Source organism: Mesoplodon mirus, assembly GCF_964341445.2.
Source record: "Mesoplodon mirus genome assembly, chromosome: 8".
Taxonomy (NCBI): domain Eukaryota; kingdom Metazoa; phylum Chordata; class Mammalia; order Artiodactyla; family Ziphiidae; genus Mesoplodon; species Mesoplodon mirus.
In genome coordinates this window covers 4,329,425-4,354,018 of record NC_138984.1, presented here as the reverse complement: position 1 = coordinate 4,354,018, position 24,594 = coordinate 4,329,425, and the positions used below count along the sequence as shown (strand labels likewise).

Below are 24,594 nucleotides of genomic sequence, written 5' to 3'. Positions count from 1 at the left end.
CAGACCTGCCCCCTCCCTAATCTCACACAGGGAGGTGGGAAGTAGCCCACATTTTATCTTGTACAAGTAGCGTTTGTCCGGCATCTGCGTGACTCGGGCAACGCTGTTGCCATTTCCTTTTTGTGCCTGAGAAATGGCTTCATGGTCTGGAGGCAGGTGCCTGGGCTCTGCGGCGGAGCACTCGAGACACCGAGGTGCCAGCCTGGCCTGTCCAAGCGTCAAAACTCACATCAATTCAGGTGACCTTAGTTCACACCTCATAGGCATCTCCTAACAGCAGCAACCTGTTCTTGAAAGTCAGGACGCTCTGGGCAGGATGCTGATGGCTCATTATTTTAAACGGGAAGAATTAAAATTCGGTATAACTACAACCCCCTGTCCCAGCCAATTATTCTGGGGCCGGGGGTGGGGAGGGGGCGCCCATGATGGAAGCACACAGAGAAAAGCCCTGGTCGCTTCCTGGAAAGAACAGAATTCAAACACAAACCCACCAGGCAGCTCTGAGTGCCCCCTGCAGTCTCTTTCACCTATCACACCAACACATTGGCTTTCCTCTTCCTCAGATGTCTTTACGGGTTTTGGGAATGGAAGCCCAATTTGAATTTGCATTTCTTTAGCTGCTACTGAGGTTGGCACTTTGCTACCTGCTATGTGCATGTGCATTTGTGTAACTGTCTCCTTACCTCTTGGACCCACTTATTTAGCAGAAATGATCATCGACTGTGTGTTTGTTGCATGCAGGTTTACAAAGCGTTTTCACACACGCCTTTCACAAATTGTTTCTCATTTCATCCTTACAGAAATTCTGTGAGATAAGCACTTTTGTCTATTTTGCAAAGGAGGAAGTTGGAAAATCCGAGAGTTTAAGTGACTTTTCCAAAGGCAAATTGTTCCTTACAGAAGTGCCTCAATTCTAACCTTGGGATTCTGCCTAGAAGCCCACGATGGGGCTTCCCTGGTGGCGCAGTGGTTGAGAGTCCGCCTGCCGATGCAGGGGACACGGGTTCGTGCCCCGGTCCGGGAGGATCCCACATGCCGCGGAGCGGCTGGGCCCGTGAGCCATGGCCGCTGAGCCTGCGCGTCCGGAGCCTGTGCTCCACAACGGGAGAGGCCGCAACGGTGAGAGGCCCGCGTACCGCAAAAAAAAAGAAGCCCAGGATGTCTCTACTAATCAAAGTCACTTACTGGCTTTGCATAAACCCTTAGACAATGGATTCCTTAATTCTTTAGCTATCAAGTTGGTGTTATATACCTTTCACATGTACACAACTTTTAACCCAACAACCCCACTATTGGGAAATCCTTACTGAAGTAAAAGCAGAGATATTTTGTGATGCACAAGGTGTACTAGCAAAAGCTGTAAAAAATAAAAACTGTAATAAGAAACTGCAAGTAATCACCCAATGGGGAATGCTTATGTAATTATGGTAAAGCCCCACTGTGGAATCCAGCATCAGGACTAGACTTCACCTGTTCCTCTTTACCTTTTCACCACCAGCACTTAATAAATACTTAGGTGGATGAATAAATTCAATTCTCATAAAGACTAGTCTGCTCTATGTGGACAGAGGGGATGTTAAAGAGAGAATATTAAGGGGATAGACTGGGCTGGGGAGTGGCCTGGGTTATCAAGAGAAAAGGGGACAGGAGAGCCTTGTGTGCCTGTGTTTATGTTTGCAGGTGCAGGAGGAACGCGTGCACTGTGCACCTGGATTAGCTCCGAGATGGGGCCTGGAGGGAGGAGACCATTCATTTTTTTCTGTACATATTTCAGTATTGCTTTCCTTGCTATGACAGATAGAAATCATGTTTGTAATTAAATAAAATGGTAAGGTAAAATAATGTCCAATAGAAAATAAGTTTTATTTTTGTTTGACTCCTTTTTTGTCTTATTTTAGGGTTGATTATTATAAAGACCTTGTAAGTTTTATAGCCAGCAGAAAACATTTTCGTTTCCATAGTTAGAAAATTGTGACCTTTCTCTAGGGAAGTTAAGTTCTCCATTCAGCTTTCGACTGCTTGTTGGCTTTAGCAATTAAGGCAATCTAGTTATTGCAAGTATATTTTTTCCATTCTTATTACTTTTTAAACTTAATTTATCATATGCTATTTATTTCCATTTATGTTTGTCAGTTCCTGGGCTCTCTACTTTGTTTCACTGATTTATGCTTGTGCTTTTATATTAGTGTAATGCATTTATATCAATACCTTATTTTTCTTTATAATATTCTTGAAAATAAAGTGTCATTTGTTCTTCCTTATGGTTCTTATTTTCTTATTTTAATCCTAATGACTTTAATAATTATGTTTTCAAGTTCAATAAATAATCCTGTTGGGACTTTAATTGAAATTGTGTCCTCTCTATAAATTACCCAGAGTAATCATGTCATCTTTCTGTTTAACCAGAAACATGGCACATCTCACCATTTATTCAAGTCCTTTAAATTTTCTTCCTTTTAACATTTATAGACATTTTTTTTTTTTTTTTTTTTTTGCTGTACGCGGGCCTCTCACTGCTGTGGCCTCTCCCGTTGAGGAGCACACAGGCTCCGGACGCACAGGCTCAGCGGCCATGCCTCACGGGCCCAGCCACTCCACAGCATGTGGGATCTTCCCGGACCGGGGCACGAACCCGTGTCCCCTGCATCAGCAGGCGGACCCTCAACCACTGCACCACCAGGGAAGCCCAACATTTATAGACCTCTTAAACTTTCATATACTTCTCTTTCATACTTAGTCTGTGGTTGATTTTTAAAAAATACATTTTGCTACATTTAAAAAAATATTGTTTCCTCTTGATGTCATTATATTGATAATAATTTATATTATGGTACTAATTATTAGGGGACAAAGTCATCTATACTTTCCTTTCCTTTTGTGGGACGACCTATAGTGTTTCCTCATTAAGTGTACAGCTCTCTTTTGTTTTAAAGAATACTTGATGTTTCATTCATTCATTCACTCATTTAGAACTACGTGCCAGACACCATACTAGGCACAGGGAAAAAGCAGTAAATAGAAGATTTAAAAAATCCTTGTTTTTATTCAGCTTACATTTTATTATGCTAAGAATTAACCCTTGTCTTTGTTTTTAAATTTTTACAATAAGAAGTGGGCGTTCCATTTCATCAAATAATTTTTTTTGCATGACCTGAAATGATAATATTGTTTTCCCTGATGTACATACTATTGCATTCTCCTACCACTGAACTATTTATATTCCTAGGAATAAACATTTGCGTCTAATTTTGAATGACTTGGAAACCTAGAAGTCCTATCTGAAAGAACAAGTGAGTCAGAAAAATCAAAACACAAACAAGTTGGAAATGAATCAAGAAAAATAATCGTGACACATAATTTTCTATCCTGCAGAATGGGGATTCAGTAACATAAGTGGAAGCCTCTAATTTCCCTTCTCCCAGATTTCATTAGAGGAAACAACAAAACATGCACTGGGGACAGTTTTGGGAGCAGAAACTGTGGAAGCATATCTCCCAGGCACTAGAATCCCTGTGGAGGAGGCTCCTGGGGCCTGGTCACGGCGATGCTCCAAGAAGGAGGTGCCCCTGGGCTGCCCCAAGAAAAGCCAGGACTGTCAGTGGCCACAGGACACCGAGCCTGAACTTGCCTTTCTGGAGAGGAAAGGGAGCCACTTTTTAAGGCAGGGTCAAGACCTGCCTTAGGTTTTTGAAGGATGATTCTTCCTCTCTGTGTCCACAGACTCTGAGGCAGCCCCTGAGTTCTCTGTGTCTTGGCGTCCACACCTTTGTTTCTCTCCTTCCTTTTGAGTGGGGCTGGGACCCAGGACTGGCTTGTAGCCAATAGAACACAGCAAGCATGAGGACAGGATGTCACTTCCCCGATGGTTCTCCACGGCTGTAATTCCCACCTCTCTCCCAGACTCTCTCTCTTGCTGGCTTCAGTGAAGCAAGCTGCCATGGTGAGAGGCCCACCTGGCAAGGAGCCGGGAGTGGCCTCCAGCCAACAGCAAAGAACCGAGGCCCACAGGGGCCGAACCCCACTGCCCACAGCCAGGAGAGCGTGGAAGCAGATGAGACCTTGACCGCAGCCTTGTGAGACCCTGAGCAGAGGATACAGCTAAGCCCAGACTCCTGACCCACAGAGACTGTGGGAGCTGCAGTGGGTGTGGTTTTTAAGTCACTAAGTTTGTAAGTCTTAGTGATGACTGTTACGTACGCAGCAATAGGTGGTGAATACACTGTCCTCCTCCTGAAAACAGATTTGGGGGAGCCTGGGTGGTTGCGGGGAGGTGGGTTCATCAGGCTGGGGCTGATGCAGCTCAGACCTCAGGTGGTGGTAAAGTCAGAGGCCTGAGAGGTCAGTGGGCCTGGGGCATGTATGGAAGGTAGAGCCAATGGGATTTTCTGGCTGACTGCAGGCTGGGCTGAGAGAACATGAAGAGTCGGGGTGACGGTAAGAGACTGGACGGGTGGTTTCACATCTGCTGCGGTGGGAGGCTGTGTGGGGCAAGTTTGGGAGGATAAGATGCCAGTGCACTTCTGGATGTGTGGAGCCTGAGATGCCGCCCCGCCAAGTGCATCTCTGTGGGGATACTGAGTAGGCAGTGGGATCCCCACGTCTGGAGTTTAGGAGAGCGAGCGCTCCGGGCTGGGGATTTGCATCTGGGAGTCAACCAAACAGGGATGGAGTGGAACAGTGTGAGCCTGGATGAGGTTACCATGGACACCGGGAAGGGCCGGGAACAGAGGGAGGCAGGGTCTAGGCCCTGGGCCTCCGGCTGTTAAGAGGAGGGGCCAGCAACGCATTTGGGTATATTTTGTGTCCGAGGATTTTTCTCCTCTCTTTTCAGATTACTGGACTGTCATTTATATCACGTAACCAAAATCAGCCTCAAGACAGGGGATTTGTTGGACAAAGCTGATGATTTCATGAGCAGCAGCGGCTCCTTCGAGTCAAATGGCCTGTCCAGCTAGAAAGGGCGAGGTCCTAGGGCCCCACTGGGCAGATTCCGTTCTGTATTGGCTGCTGGTTCTCTCCTATAAACTGAATGGCTTAAATGAGATGACCTTGGATCTTTATTTTTAAAATGCAATGTTATTTCTGGATAACCTGATCTAGTGACCACACTGAAATGATTTGCAAAGAATCTTCCATGGTAATATATTCCTTTTTAAGCCCTATGCGCTCTGAACTTGATATCATGGTCTCCTTTAATCCTCCCAACAGCCCTGTGAGGTGGGTGCTATTTTTGCCATCAACATTTTTCAGATGAGAAAACTGAAGCTTAGCAAGTTTCACCGGCTGCCCCAGCAGAACCAAGCCTGGAGCAACTAGAGAACCTGCAGGCTCCACTCCCCTGCCTGGCACTTTACACAGGAAGAGACCCGACGGCCAAGGAAGGCACACGGGTGGTTTAGGTTCCAATAATAAAGCTCTAGGAACTTCCCTGGTGGTCCCGTGGTTAAGTCTTTGCCTTCCAATGTAGGGGGTGTGGCTTTGATCCCTGGTCGAGAGCTAGGATCCCACATGTCTCGCGGCCAAAAAGAAAAAAAACAACACAAAAACCCCCAAAAACATGAAACAGAAGCAATACTGTAACAAATTCAATAAAGACTTTAAAAATGGTCCGCATCAAAAAAACTAAAAAAAATAAAAATAAAAAAGCGGGCTGCTTCCACTAACCAGAGGTGTGATTTGAGCAAATCGCTCCATCACTGTGGGAGGCTGGTAGGTTTCCCTCTCCTCCAAATGATGCTGTTGAACTAGGTTTATTCATTCGTTATTAAAAAGTAAGTAATGTGTGTCTATCAGACAATTTCTAAAGTTCCTTTCAGCTCTAGAAGCTATAATTCATATATGACAATGTTAATGGGGGAAGGGCAATGTTAATTTCTTACAGAATATTCAATGATTCATGTTACTTTCTTATAAAAATCACCTCCAACAGACCTACCTGCCTTTATATTCTTTTATTTGAGGGAGCCTGAAGAGAAAAACACCCATGCCTTCTATGTTTCAGTTAGCAAATGTGAGGCACAGAACATCTGGTAAAGTTAGAGCTGATTAAAAATTTATGCATATTGTCAAAAATTCTTTCACAAACGTGAAAAGGACCAGCTCTAGAGTCTGCAGTGATTTAGAAAGCAGAACCACTAAAATGATAAATTTTTCCCCTGAGCTCTGACACTGAGCTTCAGCGGTCCCACCGTTTCAGACGTCCAGGGCAGAGATTTATCTGTGTTTCACCAAGTATGAAAAATATATGGATGGAGGGGTTTCCGGCCGGTCCCCCCCAAGTCATCCAACTACCTCCCTTCATGTCAGCAGGCTCATAAATTTCTCCTGCGTTCTAAAGAAAGCAGCTTGTGCCACCGCACAGAAGCCTCCAAAAGTGTCACTTGCTGCCTATAAATTCACTTACACTCAATAAAGGCAATTGGCTACACATGGACTTAATTACCATGGCCCTCGTTGGGAAACTGAGGGGTTTGCCATCTCTCAAAGGAGAGGTGGAAAAAGTCGTGTGCAAAGCAAGGCGATTTCTCAATGGCACATTACGAAATCTGATTTATTCATTGATGGTTCTACTTATTAGCGGGCTATGATTAGCAGTTACTACTCTAGAAGGAAGCTTCCTTCTTTTTTTTTTTTTCTTTTTTTTTGTGGTACGCGGGCCTCTCACTGTTGTGGCCTCTCCCGTTGCAGAGCACAGGCTCCGGATGCGCAGGGCTCAGTGGCCATGGCTCACGGGCCCAGCCACTCTGCGGCATGTGGGATCTTCCCGGACCGGGACACGAACCCGTGTCCCCTGCATCGGCAGGCGAACTCTCAACCACTGCGCCACCAGGGAAGCCCGGAAGCTTCCTTCTTGATTCCAAAGTATTATCGTTGCTCATGCTTGAATCCTACAGGAACCTCCCTGCTCTGCGCTCACTTTTTTTTTTTTATTAAAAGGAACAATATACTAAAGATGATGTAATTGATTATTTACACTTTGGTTACTCTTTTGTTGAGAAAATGATACATATGCTTTATTTTCACCTTTTGTCTGAAATATTTATCTGTATAGAAAAATTCATACCCAAGCAAGAACAAATCACTTTAGGAAGGAATGGAGAGAATTTTCCATTTAAGTAGACGGCCGTCCATTTCTGTTCATGCACCTGTGGTTCTAAACCCCAGACATCACTCATCCATAGACTCTTCCCCATTTAAAGGAGTGAGTCACTGTCCTTCCTAACTCAAGAGTCCAGAAAGTTCAGGAAATGAAACTTTACAGATGTTTACATTTTAAACTCATTTCCTATGCATTACTTTCAAAATTAACCTTTCATAAACAGCAACAGAGTGAATTACAGAAAAGGGAAGCTTTAGAGTATACAGGTTAATTCTGAAGATCCTCTGACCTTAATTCTATCAAGTGACAAGCACCTATTTATGAAACATAAAGGCATGATAATTTGTCTGAAGCAACACGTGTGTTGACATATGTCACCATATGACACAAAAATTAAGAGCCTGCTGAAACAAACCCAAAGGCTCCATATCCAAAGAACAGTTTGTCTTGCCTTGCAGTGTATCAAGTACCTATGACGGAGGTGGCTTCCAGTGACTTCAGCAGAGAGTCAGTAGATTTGGAGGCTTTCACATCCCCAGGATAATACTGGTTTTAATTTTTCAGTGGTTTTCTGACACTCCTTAAGGTGATTTCCTACACTTTCCCACCTCCCTGGAAGGCGTGCAGAGGGTGGCAGTGCCTCTAGCCCAAGGCTACTCAAAGTATAATCCCAGGACCAGGACTCTTAGCATCTCCCAGGAGCGTGTTAGAAATTCGATACCAAAAACACAGGCAACCAAAGCAAAAATAGACAGGTGGAAGCACACCAAACTAAAAACTTGTGTGCAGCAAAGGAAACCATCAACAAAATGAAAAGGCAGCCTACAGAATGGGAGAAAGAATTCACAAAGCATACATGTGATAAGGGACTAATATCCAAAATATATAAAGATCTCCTACAACTCGATAGCAGAAGACCCCCAAATAACCTGGCTTAAAAATGGGCAAAGGAAATGAATAAATATTTCTCAAAGAAGACATACAAATGGCCAACCGGTACATGAAAAGATGCTCAACATCACTAATCATCAGGGAAATGTACATTGAAATAACAATGAAATGTCACCTCACATCTGTGAGGATGGCTGTTATCAGAAGAGGAAAGATAAGTGTTGAGGAGAATGTGGAGAAAAGGGAACCCTTGAACACTGTTGGTGAGAATGTAAACTGGTTCAGTCATTATGGAAAACAGTATGAGAGGTTCCTTAAAAAATTAAAAATAGAGTTACCATGTGATCCAGCAATCCCACTTCTGGGTATATATCCAAAGGACATGAAACTGGGATCTCAAAGAGTGACACGTCCACTGTGAAATAACAAAAGAGGTATCGATTGGTCTCTGCCTCTGGCTGCTGGCACAGAGCTCCTGCATCCCTTGGGACTTCCGTGACAGGAGAGCGTTCTGTTTTAATGAGGTGATGCTGGGTGGGTTCCTGGGGCGGGGACAAGCCATGATTAGAAGCTGAGACATTTAGCCCCACCCTCTACTGTCCAGGAAGGGCGGAGGAATGCAAATTGAGTTTATGATCGATCACGCCTACGTGATGAAGCCTCCATAAAATTTCCCGAAGTATGGGGTTCAGAGACCTTCTGGGTAGGTGAACACGTGGCGGAGCTGGGAGGGTGGTGCCTGGAGCATGGAAGCTCCATGCCCCTCCCCCCAACACCTTGCCCTGTGCATCTCTTCTATCTGGATGTTCATCTGTATCCTTTACCATTTCCCTTTATAATCAATAAGTAAATGTAAGTAAGTGTTTCCCTGAGTTCCATAAGCTATTTTAGCAAATTATGGGACCCAAGCGGGGAGTCGTGGGAACCCCGATTTATAGCCAATTGGTCAGCTGCACAGGGGACAACCTGGGATTTGACACTGACATCTGATGTTGGGGGAAGCAGTTTTGTGGGACTGAGCCCTTAACTTGGGGGGTCTGAGGCTCTCTCCAGGGAGTGTCAGAACTCCACTGAACTGTAGGACACCCAGCTGGTGTTGCAGAGAGTTGCTTGATGTGTGGACAACCCACACACACGTGGTGTCAGAAGACAGTGTGGATGTAGTGGGTGAGTAAAGAACACACACACAGGAGGAAATGTTTTTCTCTTTACACACATCCTTGTTCACTGCGGCATTATTCATGAGAGCCAAGATATGGAGCCAAATCAAAAATTCGTGGACACATATATGGATAAGGAAAATGTGGTACATACATGTGATGGAGTATTATCCAGCCATAAAAAGAAGGAGATCCTGCCATAGATGACAACATGGATGAATCTTGAGGACACTGTGCTAAGTGAAGTGAGTCACACACAGAAGGACAAATACTACATGACGTCGCTTATATGAGAAATCTAAAGTAGTCCAATTCAGAGAAGCAGAGAGTAGAACAGTGGTTGCCAGGGGCTGGGGGGAGGGGGAACCAGGAAGGTATTAGTCAAATGGTGCAACCTTTCTGTTATACAAGAGGGGTAAGTTCTAGAGATCTAGTGTATAGCATAGAGCCTATAGTTAACAATACTGCACTGCACACTTCAACGTTTGCTAGGAGGGTAGATCTTATGTTAAGTGTTCTTATCACACGCACAATAATAAATCCGTAAAAGAATGGGAAGTAATTATACAGAAAGAGAAATGCAGACTCTTAGTTCCCACCTAAGGCCTACTGAATCAGAACTTCGGGGGTGGGGGGCCAAACCCGTTTTGACAGGCTGTCCAGCTGCTTTTGAAGCATGCACCAGCCTGAGAGGCACTGCAATCTGGCCCAGCGTTAATTACAGTATCTCGCTGGACCTTCAGCTCTTCTCTGCCCGTGACCTCAGCTCAGCTCAGCACACGTATTACATCTTCTGAATCTCAGGCACTCTGCTGGGTTTGAAGAAAACCAAAGAAGACATCGCTGCCCTGTCCCCCCAAAGGCTTGCAATCTAGAGGGAAAGACAGAGGCTCAGTGGGGGTGGGGGGACCTTGGGAGCCAGGGATATGACCATGGACCGTAGAGAGAGAGTCTGGCCACTGCATTTGCAAAAGAGCCTCAGGGCCTGTCTTTCGTCATGACGTGGTGCCTGGATAAGCCCAGAGGGCCTGTAGCTGCTGGGTGTTCTTAGTTTGATTTACTGTGACGACGGACAGCAAAATACGTGATTTCACGCAGGTGTGCACCTGTCCCCAAGGCCTCTGTGAATAACCTTGATTTCTCACCCGCCTCTCCTTATGTCCTCCATTCAACCTAATATATTTTCCACCAAAGCAAATGGCAGAAAGAAAAAAACTATTCACCTTCTCATAGGAGTAATCCACGTGTGTTCACACCTCCTCCACAGACCACAGCTGCTTTTGAGAATTCACTGAAAATATAATTACGCAAGGAATTCAAAATAACGACCCCTAATCACCTCCCCTGGCCATCCCTTTCCCACTGTCCTCCTGAAGTTTCTTTTTTCTTTCTGAAAGTAACTCATGCTCAATGTAGAAAATTTGGAATACGAAGGAAAAGAACAAACAGAACCGTGGTCCCAGTCCCGGGAAGATATCTACCGTGAACATTCTAGTGGTTTCTTTCCGATGTCCTTAAAAGCCCTCGGAACAATTCTGAACCTTCCACTGAGAACCACTCTCGTTTTACACAATGATCAGCCTTCAGAAAGCCTCTGCCCACCCTGGGTTTAGTTCTGCCCGTAGCGACCCAAGTTTTTAGCCAAGTTACCTGACCCCTCTGAGTCCCTTTTGTCACCTGTAAAATAATTGGAGTCAGCCAGTTTTCTCAAATCCCACGATTCCTCTTTGTCTTTCTCCCCCTTTTTTTTTTTTTTTTTTTTTTTGCGTTACACAGGCCTCTCACTGCTGTGGTCTCTCCCGTTGCGGAGCACAGGCTCCGGACGCGCAGGCTCAGCGGCCATGGCTCACGGGCCCAGCAGCTCCGCGGCATGTGGGATCTTCCCGGACCGGGGCACGAACCCGCGTCCCCTGCATCGGCAGGCGGACTCTCAACCACTGCGCCACCAGGGAAGCCCTGTCCTTCTCCCTTTTACCCACACAGACCATTACCTCACTCTGCAGGAAGAGGCTCTGAAGCAGGGACAGAGAAGGAGTCAGGAACAAGGGAAGCTCCTGGTTTCCAGGTGGTACCTAGTGAGCAACTCGGCCTTGGGCAACTGCCATCTTTTCCTATGAAATGACCACGGAGTCCAAGACACACAGGACAAGCCTTCTGTTGCTGGAATGCTCAGAACAAGGAGACACATTTGCCATTGTGGGAGCATCATGGCTTTTGGAATCAAGAGACTGGAGTATGAATGGCCTCTCATGAGCCATGAACCCCGAGTAAGGCACTCAGCCTTTCTAAGCCTCAGGATCCCAGAAGAGCATCCATGGAAGCACCTGGCGAGGTCCCTCTTGGAGGAGCAGTAGACAGGTACCAAGTTCAGAAGGAGTGAACAGTGATGGAAGCTGGTGCAGGCCCGGGAGGTCCTGGCAGGGGGACAGCATTGGAGGCTGGATGGGAGAGATCCGGAAGTCTTTTCCAAAAGAGACATACACTTTTCCAGGCTGATAGGAAACTCTGTTGTTCCGCCTCGCTCCAAACACATCCCCATCCTCAGCAAATTTCTGCACGTGTCTGGGAGCTCTCCTGGGTGGTGAGTGCACCATTCTCTCCACTTGCAGATAATACTTGAGCCCCCTCCAGTGTAAACTCCTGGAGCCCTAAATTGGCATAAACTGTGTGGGTGAGAGACAAATCTGTAGGTCTCTCCAGGTCCACATACCTTAAAATGACAAAGCTTAACCTGCAGAACTGTACACAGAAGGGTGAACTTTACCGCATTTAAATTATATCTTAATTTTTAAAATCAAAAACATTAACAAAGCATTCCAAGGCCTCTTCCAAGAAGGATGTACGTCCGCTGGTGATCTGTAGACATGTCACGTCCTGACTCCCCCGCCGTGGGGACTAAGAGCACATTCCACCCTGTCTAATTTTTGTCTGCCTACCCTGTTATTATCCCTCAGTTTTATCCCCACCCCCAGCCCTGGCAGCCCTTCCTCCCCCGCCTCCATCCCCAGCCAGTCTCTCCTGCAGATCAGGATGCAGCACTTGAAAAGATGCTTACGGCTGTGAATATAAAGGCTCCAGACCCAGGAGTGAAAACGCAGGGCAATGTGGCTATGCCAACTCTTCGAAACTGCAAACTGTGTGTCTGAGAATGTGCCGGCCTTCCTATATGTTTAAAATAATTATTGAGGCTGTATCATATGCCACACATTGCTCTAAGGGCTTTATATGTATTATTCTATGTTATCCTATCTATGAGGTCAATACTGTGAATATCCTCATTTTAAGTTGAGGAAATGGAGGCACAGAGGTTAAGCAACTGGTTCAAGGACACACAGTCTGTAAGAGCTGGGACTTGAACCCAGGCAGCCTGGCTCTCAGACCACTCCTCCTGTGTATGTGTGTGATTTGTAATGTATTTGTTTATTTTAGAGAGCATGATAGATGCCATTACATCATAAGATTAAAAGGCACTGGCATTTTATTTTGCAGTCAGGCTCACCCTGCTGAGGACGAAGATCATCCCAAGCCCCCAGAGCTCTTCCTCTTAGCCATCACCTCTGACTGACTGTGTGTTGGCTTAAAAAGTGGAATAAGGCTATGTAATTTACTATCACTTCCAGATTCCTCAAGATTACATGGATTAAAAGGAATCTGCTAAAATCCCAGGAGAACTGCCACAGGGCCAATCCTAGAGCTGTCACCCCATTTGAGGGTCTTACTTCTCTCTAGATTGAAGGTTTCCGGGCACAGTTTCAAGAAACTCAGTTAAAAAATGCAGGTGGGGAGAAATGGTCCACACAGGGCCAATTGCAAAGACACAAAGGCCTGGATTTGGCCCGGTTTTCAGAGCTGACAGCTACTCAGGTGGCTCTGATGCTCACGAGGGAAATGGGGGAAGAGGCTGTTGCATCTTCGGGGACAAGAGCCCACAGTCCCACGGACTTCAAGGTCCTCCTTTATCACCCTAAGGGGTTGGATGAGGTTACTTTATGATACTTAAAATGAAGCTCATCCGTGGATCGTAACACTTAGATGACGGTTTGTGACAGGTCCCAAGCCAAAAGGAATACTAATTATAGCAAGAGATTTTCTGGAAACAAGTATCCCCACGACTGGGCCATCCCATATGGTAGCCCCTAATGACACATGGTTATCTAAACTTAAATTTGAATGAATTAAAATTAAATATTAGAAATTCAGCTCCTCTGTCACCCTACCATCTTTCAAGTGCTCAAGAGCTGTATGTGGCTGGTGGCTACTGGAGTGGACAGTACACATCAGACCAATTCCACCACTGCAGAAAGTCCTATTGGACAGTGCTGATCGAGAGTACTACAAACTTCTCCTTTTGTCCTTCATTAGGATGCTGCCAACGAATGAAAGAAAGAAGAGTACTTATCTCATGGGGTTGTTGAGGATTGTGGTAGGCTGAATAACAGCCACCAAAGATATTGGGTCCTAATCCCTGGAGTCTCTGAATGTTATTTATAAGAAAAAAGATATCTATATTTGAGATGTGATTAAGAATCTTGGGGGCTTCCCTGGTGGCGCAGTGGTTGAGAGTCCGCCTGCCGATGCAGGGGACGCGGGTTCGTGCCCCGGTCTGGGAAGACCCCACATGCCGCGGAGCGGCTGGGCCCGTGAGCCATGGCCGCTGAGCCTGCGCGTCTGGAGCCTGTGCTCCGCGACGGGAGAGGCCACAGCGGTGAGAGGCCCGTGTACCGCAAAAAAAAAAAAAAAAAAAAAAAAAAAAATAGAATCTTGGGATAAGATTATCCTGGTGGGCCCTAAATGAAATCCTAACTGTCTTAGAAGAACAGAGAGAGATTGGACACACAGAAGAGAAGGAGGCAAGTGACCATATGCAGAGATTGGAGTGATGCAGTCACGAGCCAAGGAGTGTCGGTGGCCTCCAGAAGCGGAAGATGTGAAGAACCGACTCTCCCCTAGAGCTTTCAGAGGGAGCACAGTCCTGCTGAGTCCGTGATTTCAGACTCCTGACTTCCAGAACTGGAAGAAAATAAATTTCTATTGGTTTAAGCCACCAAGTTTGTGGTCATGCATTACAGCAGTAATCACAAATTAATGCAAGGGTTAAGCTACTTTATATATATACTACGTTTTAGAGGTCACTTAAGAAAAAAGACATCACAAAGGGAAGCATATAAATGACAGGGCAGTTCACAGAAGAAATGCTATTGACAAAAAGTCCAAAAGATTTTTCAACCCCTCCAAATAATAAAATAAATGCAAATTAAGGGACAGCACTGTTCTCTTATCAATTTGACAAAATATTAAAAAGATAATCATTGATTCATTAGCTAGTCCATCCATCCAACAGAACGTTAAGCAATCATGAAAGACATCTTTTGGCAAAATATTTTAAGGACATAGGGAAACCCAGTGTTAAATTTTTAAAAATTAGAAAAAGGATTCATAAAACTGTAATTAAAATATATACATGAGGGCTTCCCTGGTGGCGCAGTGGTTGAGAGTCCGCCTGCCGATGCAGGGGACGCAGGTTCGTGCCCCGGTCCGGGAAGATCCCACATGCCGCGGAGCGGCTGGGCCCGTGAGCCATGGCCGCTGAGCCTGCACGTCTGGAGCCTGTGCTCCACAACAGGAGAGGCCACAACAGTGAGAGGCCCACGTGACGCAAAAAAAAAAAAAAAAAAAAATATATATATATATATATATATATATATATATATATATATATATATATATATATGAGAGAAAAATACTGGAAAGCAATTTACCCAAAATTTTTACAGTAGCTATCTCTGTCTACTAAAATTATAGACAATTTAAATTTTCTTCTTTAAACTCTGTCTTGTAAATTTTCTACAATGAGCATGTATTAGTTTTAACACTGGAAAAAAAAAGACTTCCTTTAAAATAATTTAAAAATCAACTTGAACCACAAATCCTAATATTTGATAAAATACCGGGCAACTTTTGTCAACTACAAGTATTGATTAAATCAGCTAAGAATTAGTATTCAAAACTGTGGGAGTTTGTATTTGTAACTTCTAGTCATTTTTTACTTGTCACTGTATGTCCTGTTGAAATTTATCCTGAAGACTGATCATGTTTCATGTTTCAAAAGACAATATTTGCTTTTTATTTGTCTTTGATTTAAAAAAGCAAGGAAAGGGATTTTATCAAAGTCAATCAGATAAATGTAATCCAATTATGAAAATAAATCCGCCCTCGACCTTACATTACTTCAAAAGGAGGTATTTACGTCTCTGTGAATTACACACAGCATATACCCATGGGAGCTGCTCTAACTCAGCCTCCAAACTGTCAGGTCAGTAACAGCAGGATGGAATGTTCTCAAAGGTACTGGCCGGGAGGGCTGCGTCTTCAAAGAAAGCCCAGAGCCAATGGGAGGGGCTGCTCCCAGGAGGCCATCAGGAGTCTCCCATGACCCTCCCAGCACCTCAGACGGGGGAGTAACTCACAGTTACTGCCAGCCTCAAGGCACCCTATTCTTTCATCAAAAGAATTTCCAGGAGTGTTCTGCAGGTATTGCATCAATATACTTCTAAAAAAATTAGGGTGTTTTAACATTTCAAATGTTTATTTTGGATTATCCCAAATTAAGTTCTTGCCTTTCTTTTTCTTCTAATATATTTTTAACTAGGCTTTTTCATTATAAAAATAATACTTATTGAAAGAAAGACTTCTAAGCATACAGGAGAATATGAGATAAAAGTAACATCACTACTCTTGTCCCCAGAGGTGGCCATGCTAACAAAGTTTCTAGTGTATCCTTCCAGAAATTTTCCATCCATCTGCAAACATATATTTAATAAATTAAATGCATGTGTGAATATACCTTTGTATATATGTATGTGTGTATACGTATATTTTATACATTTTAGCTTATTTGGAGTTATAATTGTACATAGTGCTTTCAACTTGGTTATATCACCTAACAATAAATTGGATTATAAAAGTCTATCTAAAAGTAAAGAAGTATTTCATTTGTAGAAAACATGGTTGTGGGCATCTGTTCTCTGATGTCCTGAGAAAAGGGAGGAAAATTGCTGATAAGGAAAATTCATGAACACAGGGCATATCATCTTCATTAACTATGAAAATGAAGGTTTCAATTATAAATGAAGGTGATTTAATCAGAAGACAGTTCTTTTGAAACAATGCCTTTCTACTTAAAGTTCCATGATTGCACAAAATCATCCTGAGTATATTTCCTCCAGGCACAATTATGTAATTAGATAAGAAAGGAAAAGGGCAGTGCTGCTGGCTTGCACTACCCACTGCTTGGATGGGGACTGTATCCACCACTCTCTCCTCAGCACCAGGCACTGTCCTCACGGGGCTTGCCATTTATCTGGGGGAGGGGCATATGAATGAGCAGATGTGTACAATATGGCAGGAATAATAATGGTCTGCATACTGGGGTCGAAGTCTCCCATATCTTAACAACCCCACAAAATAGGTTTGAGTCTTGTTCTCCTATCACAGATGAGGAGACTGACAGCACAGAGAGGTTAAGCGACTTGCCCAAGGCAGCACAGCCATTTTTCAGGAAGCAAGGCTCCAGTTTCTGTGATTATGCAGATCGCCTGGAGGGGGAAGGGGAAGATGCGGGCAGAGCTCAAGGAGGAGACGGAGAGGAACTGCAGGGAAGCACTCAGGGAGCGTTTCATACGGAGGATGGATTTGAACAAGAAGTTGGTGAGGCAGAGTGGTGGGGGAAGGGAGGAGAAGGTGGACAAGTGGGGATACCATCTGCGTTTTGGGCCCCATCCTCCAGCGGTCTCAGCCAAGGAGGGGATGAGTGTTGAGATCCCAGCAGAGACCGTGGAGTGGCTGAAGAGCATCAGGGACCATCTGGGCAGTGCTTGTCTTCCTGGGTGTGCAGCATGTGATGGGGTTGGACGGAGCCAGGAGGAGGGGACCTGCTGGTGGAGGGTGTGAGAGATCCTGCCCGTCCCCCAAGGCCTGAGAAGGGCACCCTGTACGCTCCTGGGCAATGTGGGTCCTGAAGGAACCAGCATCCCAGCGGGATGAGGGCTGTTCAGGAGGTGAGAGGCCTGAACTGCAGCTGCCCAGTGAGTGAGGGCACGTGGCAGAAACCACAGACCACAGGAGGAGGTCCCCAAAGACCAGATGGACTGGTCTCTCCTCGTGGACCAGATGGCTACACCACCCGCCTGCAGAAACCAGCCAGGGCGCTGACATAGCCCGAGCCCAGATGCTGCTCACTCTCCTGGCCCCCAGCCGACGCTGTGAAGGTTGGTAATTTCCCTTTGCAGTCAGATGCCACAGAGGGAAGAAAAACAGGGACATTCATGATAGGGAGGCATCTGAAGTGACTGCAAATTTACTCCAAATAGACAGTCAACCTTAAAGAGACTATTTAAGCTGGAAGAGATTGTTACCTGTAATTGTTACTGATTAAGTTTTTCTTATACTGTGAGTGGGAGGTTGGCGTGGGGGGGGAGCGGGGTAGTCTGAGAACAAGGCTAGTGATTGGAATACTGGGTTTTGGTGTTTGAATAACAAAAAACCAAGCTACTTTAAAAAACTCAAACACTAACATCTCTGCTGATATAATATTTTTGATCTATTTCTAACAGCTTTATGGATGTGTCATATATAATAAACTTTTCATATTCAAGTGTACAATTTGATAAGTTTGAGATATCTATCTGCCCGTATGTATATATATATATACATATATATACACACACACACACATGTATATGTCTATCTTATGTCTCCATGAAGCCATCACCAGAATTAAAAGGAGGAAGCTGATAAAGTGAAGAGGGGATATATGCATATATAAATATCTCCCTCCCTATTAGCATCTTTTCTCTCTTTATTATTATCAGTTTCAGTATAGAATTAATACAATGTCCAATTTCTCATTTTAAAATATTCCTTTCATTTAAAATATCCTGTTTGGCAATAAAATATCCCTGATAAATACGATATAAAGAGAAAAGTTCACAAAATTAATTTTGAATTTTAAAAAATCATAACTATTTAAAAGCCCTATTTATATAATAAAGGACAGAACTCTCCAATCAAAAGCAAGTAACTGTTATATCAAACATTCCTGAAGAAACTTTGTTATAAAATTTATGTATTATTGAGGAGATAGCATGTTAGAATCCCATACGGAATTAACACAAGAGAAGCTTATGATTGTTCAAGTTTTTCTGAATCATTGTAAACTAACTGATGTATGTTAGACACCTGTTGCTGCACGCTAAGTCCCCCCCACACTTAGTGACCGAAACAACACGTTTATTGTGTCACTGTTTCTGTGGGTAGGGAACTAGATGTGGCTCAGGTGGGTATCTCTGCCTCGGGGTCTCCCACGAGGCTGCACACAGTGTTGGCTGGGGCTGCAGCTGCATCTGAAGGCTCCCCTTGGGGAGAATGCCCTTCCAGTTCACGCATGTGGCTGTGGACAAGATTCAGCTCTTCTCAGGCTGGAAGGAGGCCCAAGTTGCTTGCTGGCTGTCACCAGAAACCTCCCTCCGTTCCTTCCATGGGGCCCCTCTGCTGGGCAGCAGCTGACCCCTCTCAGAGCCAGGGGTGAAAGCAAGTGAGGGGGCGAGAGGCAAGCAAGATGGCAGTGCCACCCCGCCGCTTTTGCCGTATTTGTTTTCTTAAGATTTAATTATTTTTATTATTTATTTATTTATTTTTGGCTCTGTCGGGTCTCAGTTGCGGCACGCGAGATCTTCATTGAAGCACGTGGGATCTTTCATTGCAGTGCTTGGGCTTCTCTCTAGTTGTGGTGTGCAGGTTTTCTCTTCTCTAGTTGTGGCGCGAGGGCTCCAGGGAGCAAGGGCTCTGTAGTTGAGGTGCGTGAGCTCATTAGTTGTGGCGTGCGGGCTTAGTTGCCTCGCGGCATGTGGCATCTTAGTTCCCTGCCCAGGGATCGAACTCGCGTCCCCTGCATTGTTAAGGTGGATTCTTTACCACTGGACTACCAGGGAAGTCCCCTGCCATATTCTTTTTATTCTTTTTTTCTTTTTTTGGTTGTGCTGCGCAGCATGTGGGATCTTAGTTCCCCGACCAGGGATTGAACCTGTGCCCCTTGCAGTGGAAGTGCAGAGTCTTAACCACGGGTCCACCAGGGAAGTTCCCCATATATTTTTCTTTAGAAGTGAAGTTCTAGGTCTACATCACACTCAAAGGGAGGACATTACCAGAGGAAGAGGTGGGGTCAGTGGAGGCCATTTGGGAGGCTGCCTACCACAGATATAAACATCTTTTAATGTAATGTTTTGAGAAGGAGTTTGGTATTCTATTGCCAACAAATTAAATTCCCTGGTCCTGACGAGCTCATCAAAGTTGGAATCTGAGTGTCTCTGAACCTAATGTGTACAGCACAATACCCACCAAAGAAAACAGGTGGCGAGTCTGCTTCCATGGCCCTGGGACTGATCAACAATCTGCTCTCTTTCCTTCCCCTCTTGAAATAGATTTTAAAGCTGCTCCAACTGGGTTGCCTACAAAGCGTTTGTTCTACTGTGTGGAAACTTGTACTGTGTTCTGTAAGTGTTTGTTCTACTGTACTTCTCTAATAAAGGAGCACATCTTTTGTAAACAAAAACCATCTTTTGAAAACAAGCTTTAAATTGCTTCACATTTCACTTAAGAGCATTAAAGAAGACCCTTAATATAGGCAGACCCTTAATACAGGAAGGCCTTAATATACATAATGCCTTGTCCCCAGAACTGCTACCTTCCCATCATTTCATGGGAGGCCTGGGGGCCAGGCATCAGGTCCTAGAGTCAGCAGCTGCTTCAAGGGATTATGACAGAGAAGGAGCATAACTGAGACTGTGGAGCCTCATACAATTAGGGTCAAATCCCAGAAGGAAGAGCAGCATGAATTGCTTGTGGCCGGACCCCTCGGATTTCAGACAGACCTGGCCTGTGAAAGCCTACCTTCTTGGGGCTGTGTCATCCACCCATGATGTTCAATTTCATGTGGCTACAGAGGTATTATATAGACTGTATTTAAAAAAAAAATCAGGAACAAAAGCAATTTCATTAAAATAAGAATTAGTTCCTAAATTTTTAGACTTCACATTCTACTTTTCTAAAATGAAGCCAGAAAACCACATGAATCTATATCAACATGTTTCTGTGCTTAAAAACACACAAGAATATCAACCACCACAGAAGAGACTGTCAGGATAGATGTCCTACACTCACCTGCATTCGATGAACCAACGCCGGATCTCATCTTGGAGGTTCTCCTTGATGTTGGGACCTTCTATTAGTTTCAAGTCATCCTTGATTGTAGCCAAGGCATCTCTGTATTCCTCCTCATGCTTTACCTGCACCTTATCCCGCAGGTGGGTCACCCTGTCAGCCTGGATTAATGCAGCACTGACTTCATTAAACAAAGGAGGTGGGTTCTGAAAATATAAGCCAAAACGTTTGAGATCATAAAGGTTACAGAGCAGTGAAAAATATTAGACAATAATGAAATATGTCAGTATCTTCAATGGTGTCCTACCAAAGACCCATAAGAAATACAAACAGAACAACAGAATCAGATCTTGCAGGAGAGCTTGAAGGAGTAATTCACAACCATGGGGAGGAAGTATGGGATCACTCTGTACTATTTCCCAGAAACTGGTAATTAGCTTAAAAAATGCTTATTCGGTAAATCATTCAAAAAATCATTCAAGGGGCTTCCCTGGTGGCGCAGTGGTTGAGAGTCTGCCTGCCGATGCAGGGGACACGGGTTCGTGCCCCGGTCCAGGAAGATCCCACATGCCGCGGAGCGGCTGGGCCCGTGAGCCATGGCCGCTGAGCCTGTGCGTCCGGAGCCTGTGCTCTGCAACGGGAGAGGCCACAGCAGTGAGACGCCCGCGTACCGCCAAAAAAAAAAAAAAAAAAAAAAAATTATTCAAGTTGCAGAAGGTAAAGTTTTCCAAACCTTCTTGGTTAGTGGGAGAGAAAAGAATACAGCATTAGAAAGTAAATGAAGCAAGAATTGATGAAAAGAGTTTGGGTGTTCTGATTTCAAGAAAAATGACACCAAAATCAACTCTGAAAACATCCCCTCTATTGTTAAAGACCTCCAGAGCAGGAAATTCTCAGCTGACTCCAGACATTCACGCTATTACATCTTATTGTGAGAATATTCTCTCTCCACATCTGCTGATCAGAAAGGCAACGTCTGGCTATGGAACGCCAACCAAATGCTCAGCACTGGTCCAGCAACATGTGGAGGGTTGTGGTAACCGAAAATACAAAGTCACTTTGAGACATAATTCCTGTTCTTTAGAACCGCTAAAGAAATGAGGTTGGCAGGATAAGAGTAATGTCCGTTAGAGTAGGAAACCATGTCAAATAATCTGTAAAAGTGCTACCTTGTGGGTTTGGTTGGAAAGAACTAAAAGGGACTTGGAGAAGAAGAACACACATGGGAATCACAGGTATGAGCTAAAGATCCTGAGCTCTAAGGAGTTCAGAGATTCAGCGCAGGTAAGTTAGCAAATTAAGGACAAATTCAGTGGTGTGCTGGAGCCAGCCTGTAATGACTCATGAGATCCAGTTGATAGATTTTCAGAAATTTTGCAAGCCTGCTGTTAGGCACAGTTATTTTTAAATGCTAAATTATATAAATTTAGGATTAAATTATGTTAACAATGCAAGTTACCAATACCAAAAACTCATTGCTTCATAATTATTTTTACTGGATTTTATTGTCACCTATGCTCTTGATGTCATTATGTCTGTTGTATCTCTAAGGTGAAAATACTGTAATAATGCTGTCACTTCTGTGCGTATCTTCCTGTGTTCATTCAGGTTAGCAGCTTGCAGTTGGCTATAGGAATACTTACACCATCGAAATTAGCAAATGCTACAAATGAGGGTTTGATTTACTATTGTGATTTGATTGTATAGACTTAAGAAAGTGGTAGAGAAAATAATAATGCAGATAAACATAAAAGTGTGTCATGTCTGTGTCACTTACATTGTGAATAGCACACAAAACTGAGGAAATATTCTTCCAGAATCCAAAAACTATAATCTGATTCAGCAAAGGATGGCTAGTATCAAGTAGAGAAAAGATGACAAGTGTTGGGCATGGATGTGGAGATATTGAAACCCTTGTACACTGTCGGTGGGAATGTAAACTGGTGCAGGCACTATAGAAAACACTATGGAGGCTCCTCAAAAAATTAAAAATAGAACTACCGTATCATCCAGCAATCCCACTTCTGGGTATGTATCCAAAGGAAATGAAATCAAGATCTTAAAAAGATATCTGCACACCCCTGTTCACTGCAGCATTATTCACAATAGCCAAGGTATGGATACAACCTAACTAAAGCCAGGGACCATTTTAAATCTGAAAGTCCATATCCTTTTGTTACAAGGATTTTTTTGGTTACTGTTGCTTTACAATTTCCTTCCTCTGTTTTCTTAGTTCTTTTCTTCTCAGAACTCCTGCAAGTTTCTTTAAACGTATCCCTCATCCATCTCCTTGTCATTTTGCTATTTTCTAGGAGATTTTCTTAATTTTTTCTTTCAACTTTATTTTTTGAAGTTTCGATTATTATATTTTAACTCTTCAACAGCACTTCAACTGTTCTTCGATTCTCCTTTTTTGGGACATTCTGTTCTAATTTCTGGGTTTGATAATCCTCTTTTATTTCCATAAGGTTATTACTTTTAGAATTTTGTTTTTTATGTTTTATTTTACCCCTCTTTTTTTTCTTCCAGTTTCTTTTCTGTTGGGTCTCTGTCTTTCCTAAGTGACTGGTGACTCTTTGTGGTTCATGCTTATTTATGAGGGAGGCTCCCAGAGCTGTTTGGAACCTGTGTAGGGGAGTTGCTGACTGGTGAGGTCAGAGCTGCTTTACTGGAGTTATCTGCATATCGGTATCCAAATGTCTTTCTTTTGAGCTGGTTTCTGCAGACAGAAATCCTCCCATCTGCTCCTGAAGAGGTGTAAGTGTGGCTGCAAGAGCCAAGCAGAGGGAGGGAGCTTTTGGTCTCACTGTTCTCTTTTTTTACATCTTTACTGGAGTATAATTGCTTTATAATGGTTGTGTTAGTTTCTGCTTTATAACAAAGTGAATCAGCTATACATATACATATGTTCCCATATCTCTTCCCTCTTGCGTCTCCCTCCCTCCCACCCTCCCTATCCCACCCCTCTAGGTGGTCACAAAGCACGGAGCTCATCTCCCTGTGCTATGCGGCTGCTTCCCACTAGCTATCTATTTTACATTTGGTAGTGTATATATGTCCATGCCACTCTCTCGCTTTGTCACAGCTTACCCTTCCCCCTCCCCATATCCTCAAGTCCATTCTCTAGTAGGTCTGTGTCTTTATTCCCATCTCATCCCTAGGTTCTTCATGACCTTTTTTTTTTTTCTTCATCCTTCCTTTCAGAACAGGATCTCACCTCGCTCCCCACTGGGCAGAAAGAACAAGATAATCACAAGCGCTTATTCTACCGAGTTAAACCAAACTCACTGACACAGCTCTTATGCCCCTTTGCTTTGAACTTTTCAGCAAGTTTCTCCCTTTCAACAGCACATAACTGTACATTAAAAGCTCAATCTGAAAATTATAGAAAAGAGGAATTTTACTCATTTCTACAAATAAAATATTCAGAGCTAATTCTGCCATCTTATGTTTTCTAACACAATTTCTTGTTTTTCCTTTCCTACTTTTTGCTGGGTCTATGCAGTTAACTTTGTTCATTCTTGCTATGCAGTGGTTAAGAAACTATACATCTTATTTATAATCTTCTGCCAGTTATTCTGAAATTTTTAACATCATAATTACCACCTATATTTGTATTTATGTCTAGAATTAGTATTTTTACTGTTTCTTTAAGCAAGTCTAGGACCTTTGCATGTGTTCACTCTTTTTCCCCCAAACTTTTATTGTGTAATAACAGATTGTGATTAATTTTTAAACCAGTAACTATTTAAATTTAACCATTGTTTTGGTTTCATTTTTTAGTCTTCTTTCTCCTATTCAGTTTTCATTTTGCTGAAGCATGTCCTTTTTTTTTTTTTAACCTCTTTATTGGGGTATAAATTGCTTTACATTGTTGTGTTAGTTTCTGCTGTATAACAAAGTGAATCAGCTATACATATACATATATCCCCATATTCCCTCCCTCTTGCGTCTCCCTACCCCCTCCCTATCCCACCCCTCTAGGTGGTCACAAAGCACCGAGTTGGTCTCCCTGTGCTATGCGGCTGCTTCCCACTAGCTATCTATTTTATGTTTGGTAGTGTCTATATGCCTACGCCACTCTCTCACTTCATCCCAGCTTACCCTTCCCCTGCCCCATGTCCTCAAGTCCATTCTCTACATCTGCGTCTTTATTCCTGCCCTGCCACTAGGTTCATCAGTACCGTTTTTTTAGATTCCATATATATGCGTTAGCATATGGTATTT

General features: G+C 43.8%; 1 protein-coding gene across 2 annotated transcripts in view; it reads right to left on the bottom strand.

Moving 5' to 3' along the window:
• Positions 1-24,594, bottom strand: part of DRC11 (dynein regulatory complex subunit 11) — a 172,472-nt gene that overhangs the window by 112,941 nt on the left and 34,937 nt on the right. For both annotated transcript variants that reach the window (XM_082630649.1, XM_082630650.1), the window contains one exon: positions 20,368-20,573. In XM_082630649.1, the coding sequence (XP_082486775.1) occupies positions 20,368-20,573 (206 nt within the window). The remainder of the gene's footprint in view (positions 1-20,367; positions 20,574-24,594) is intronic.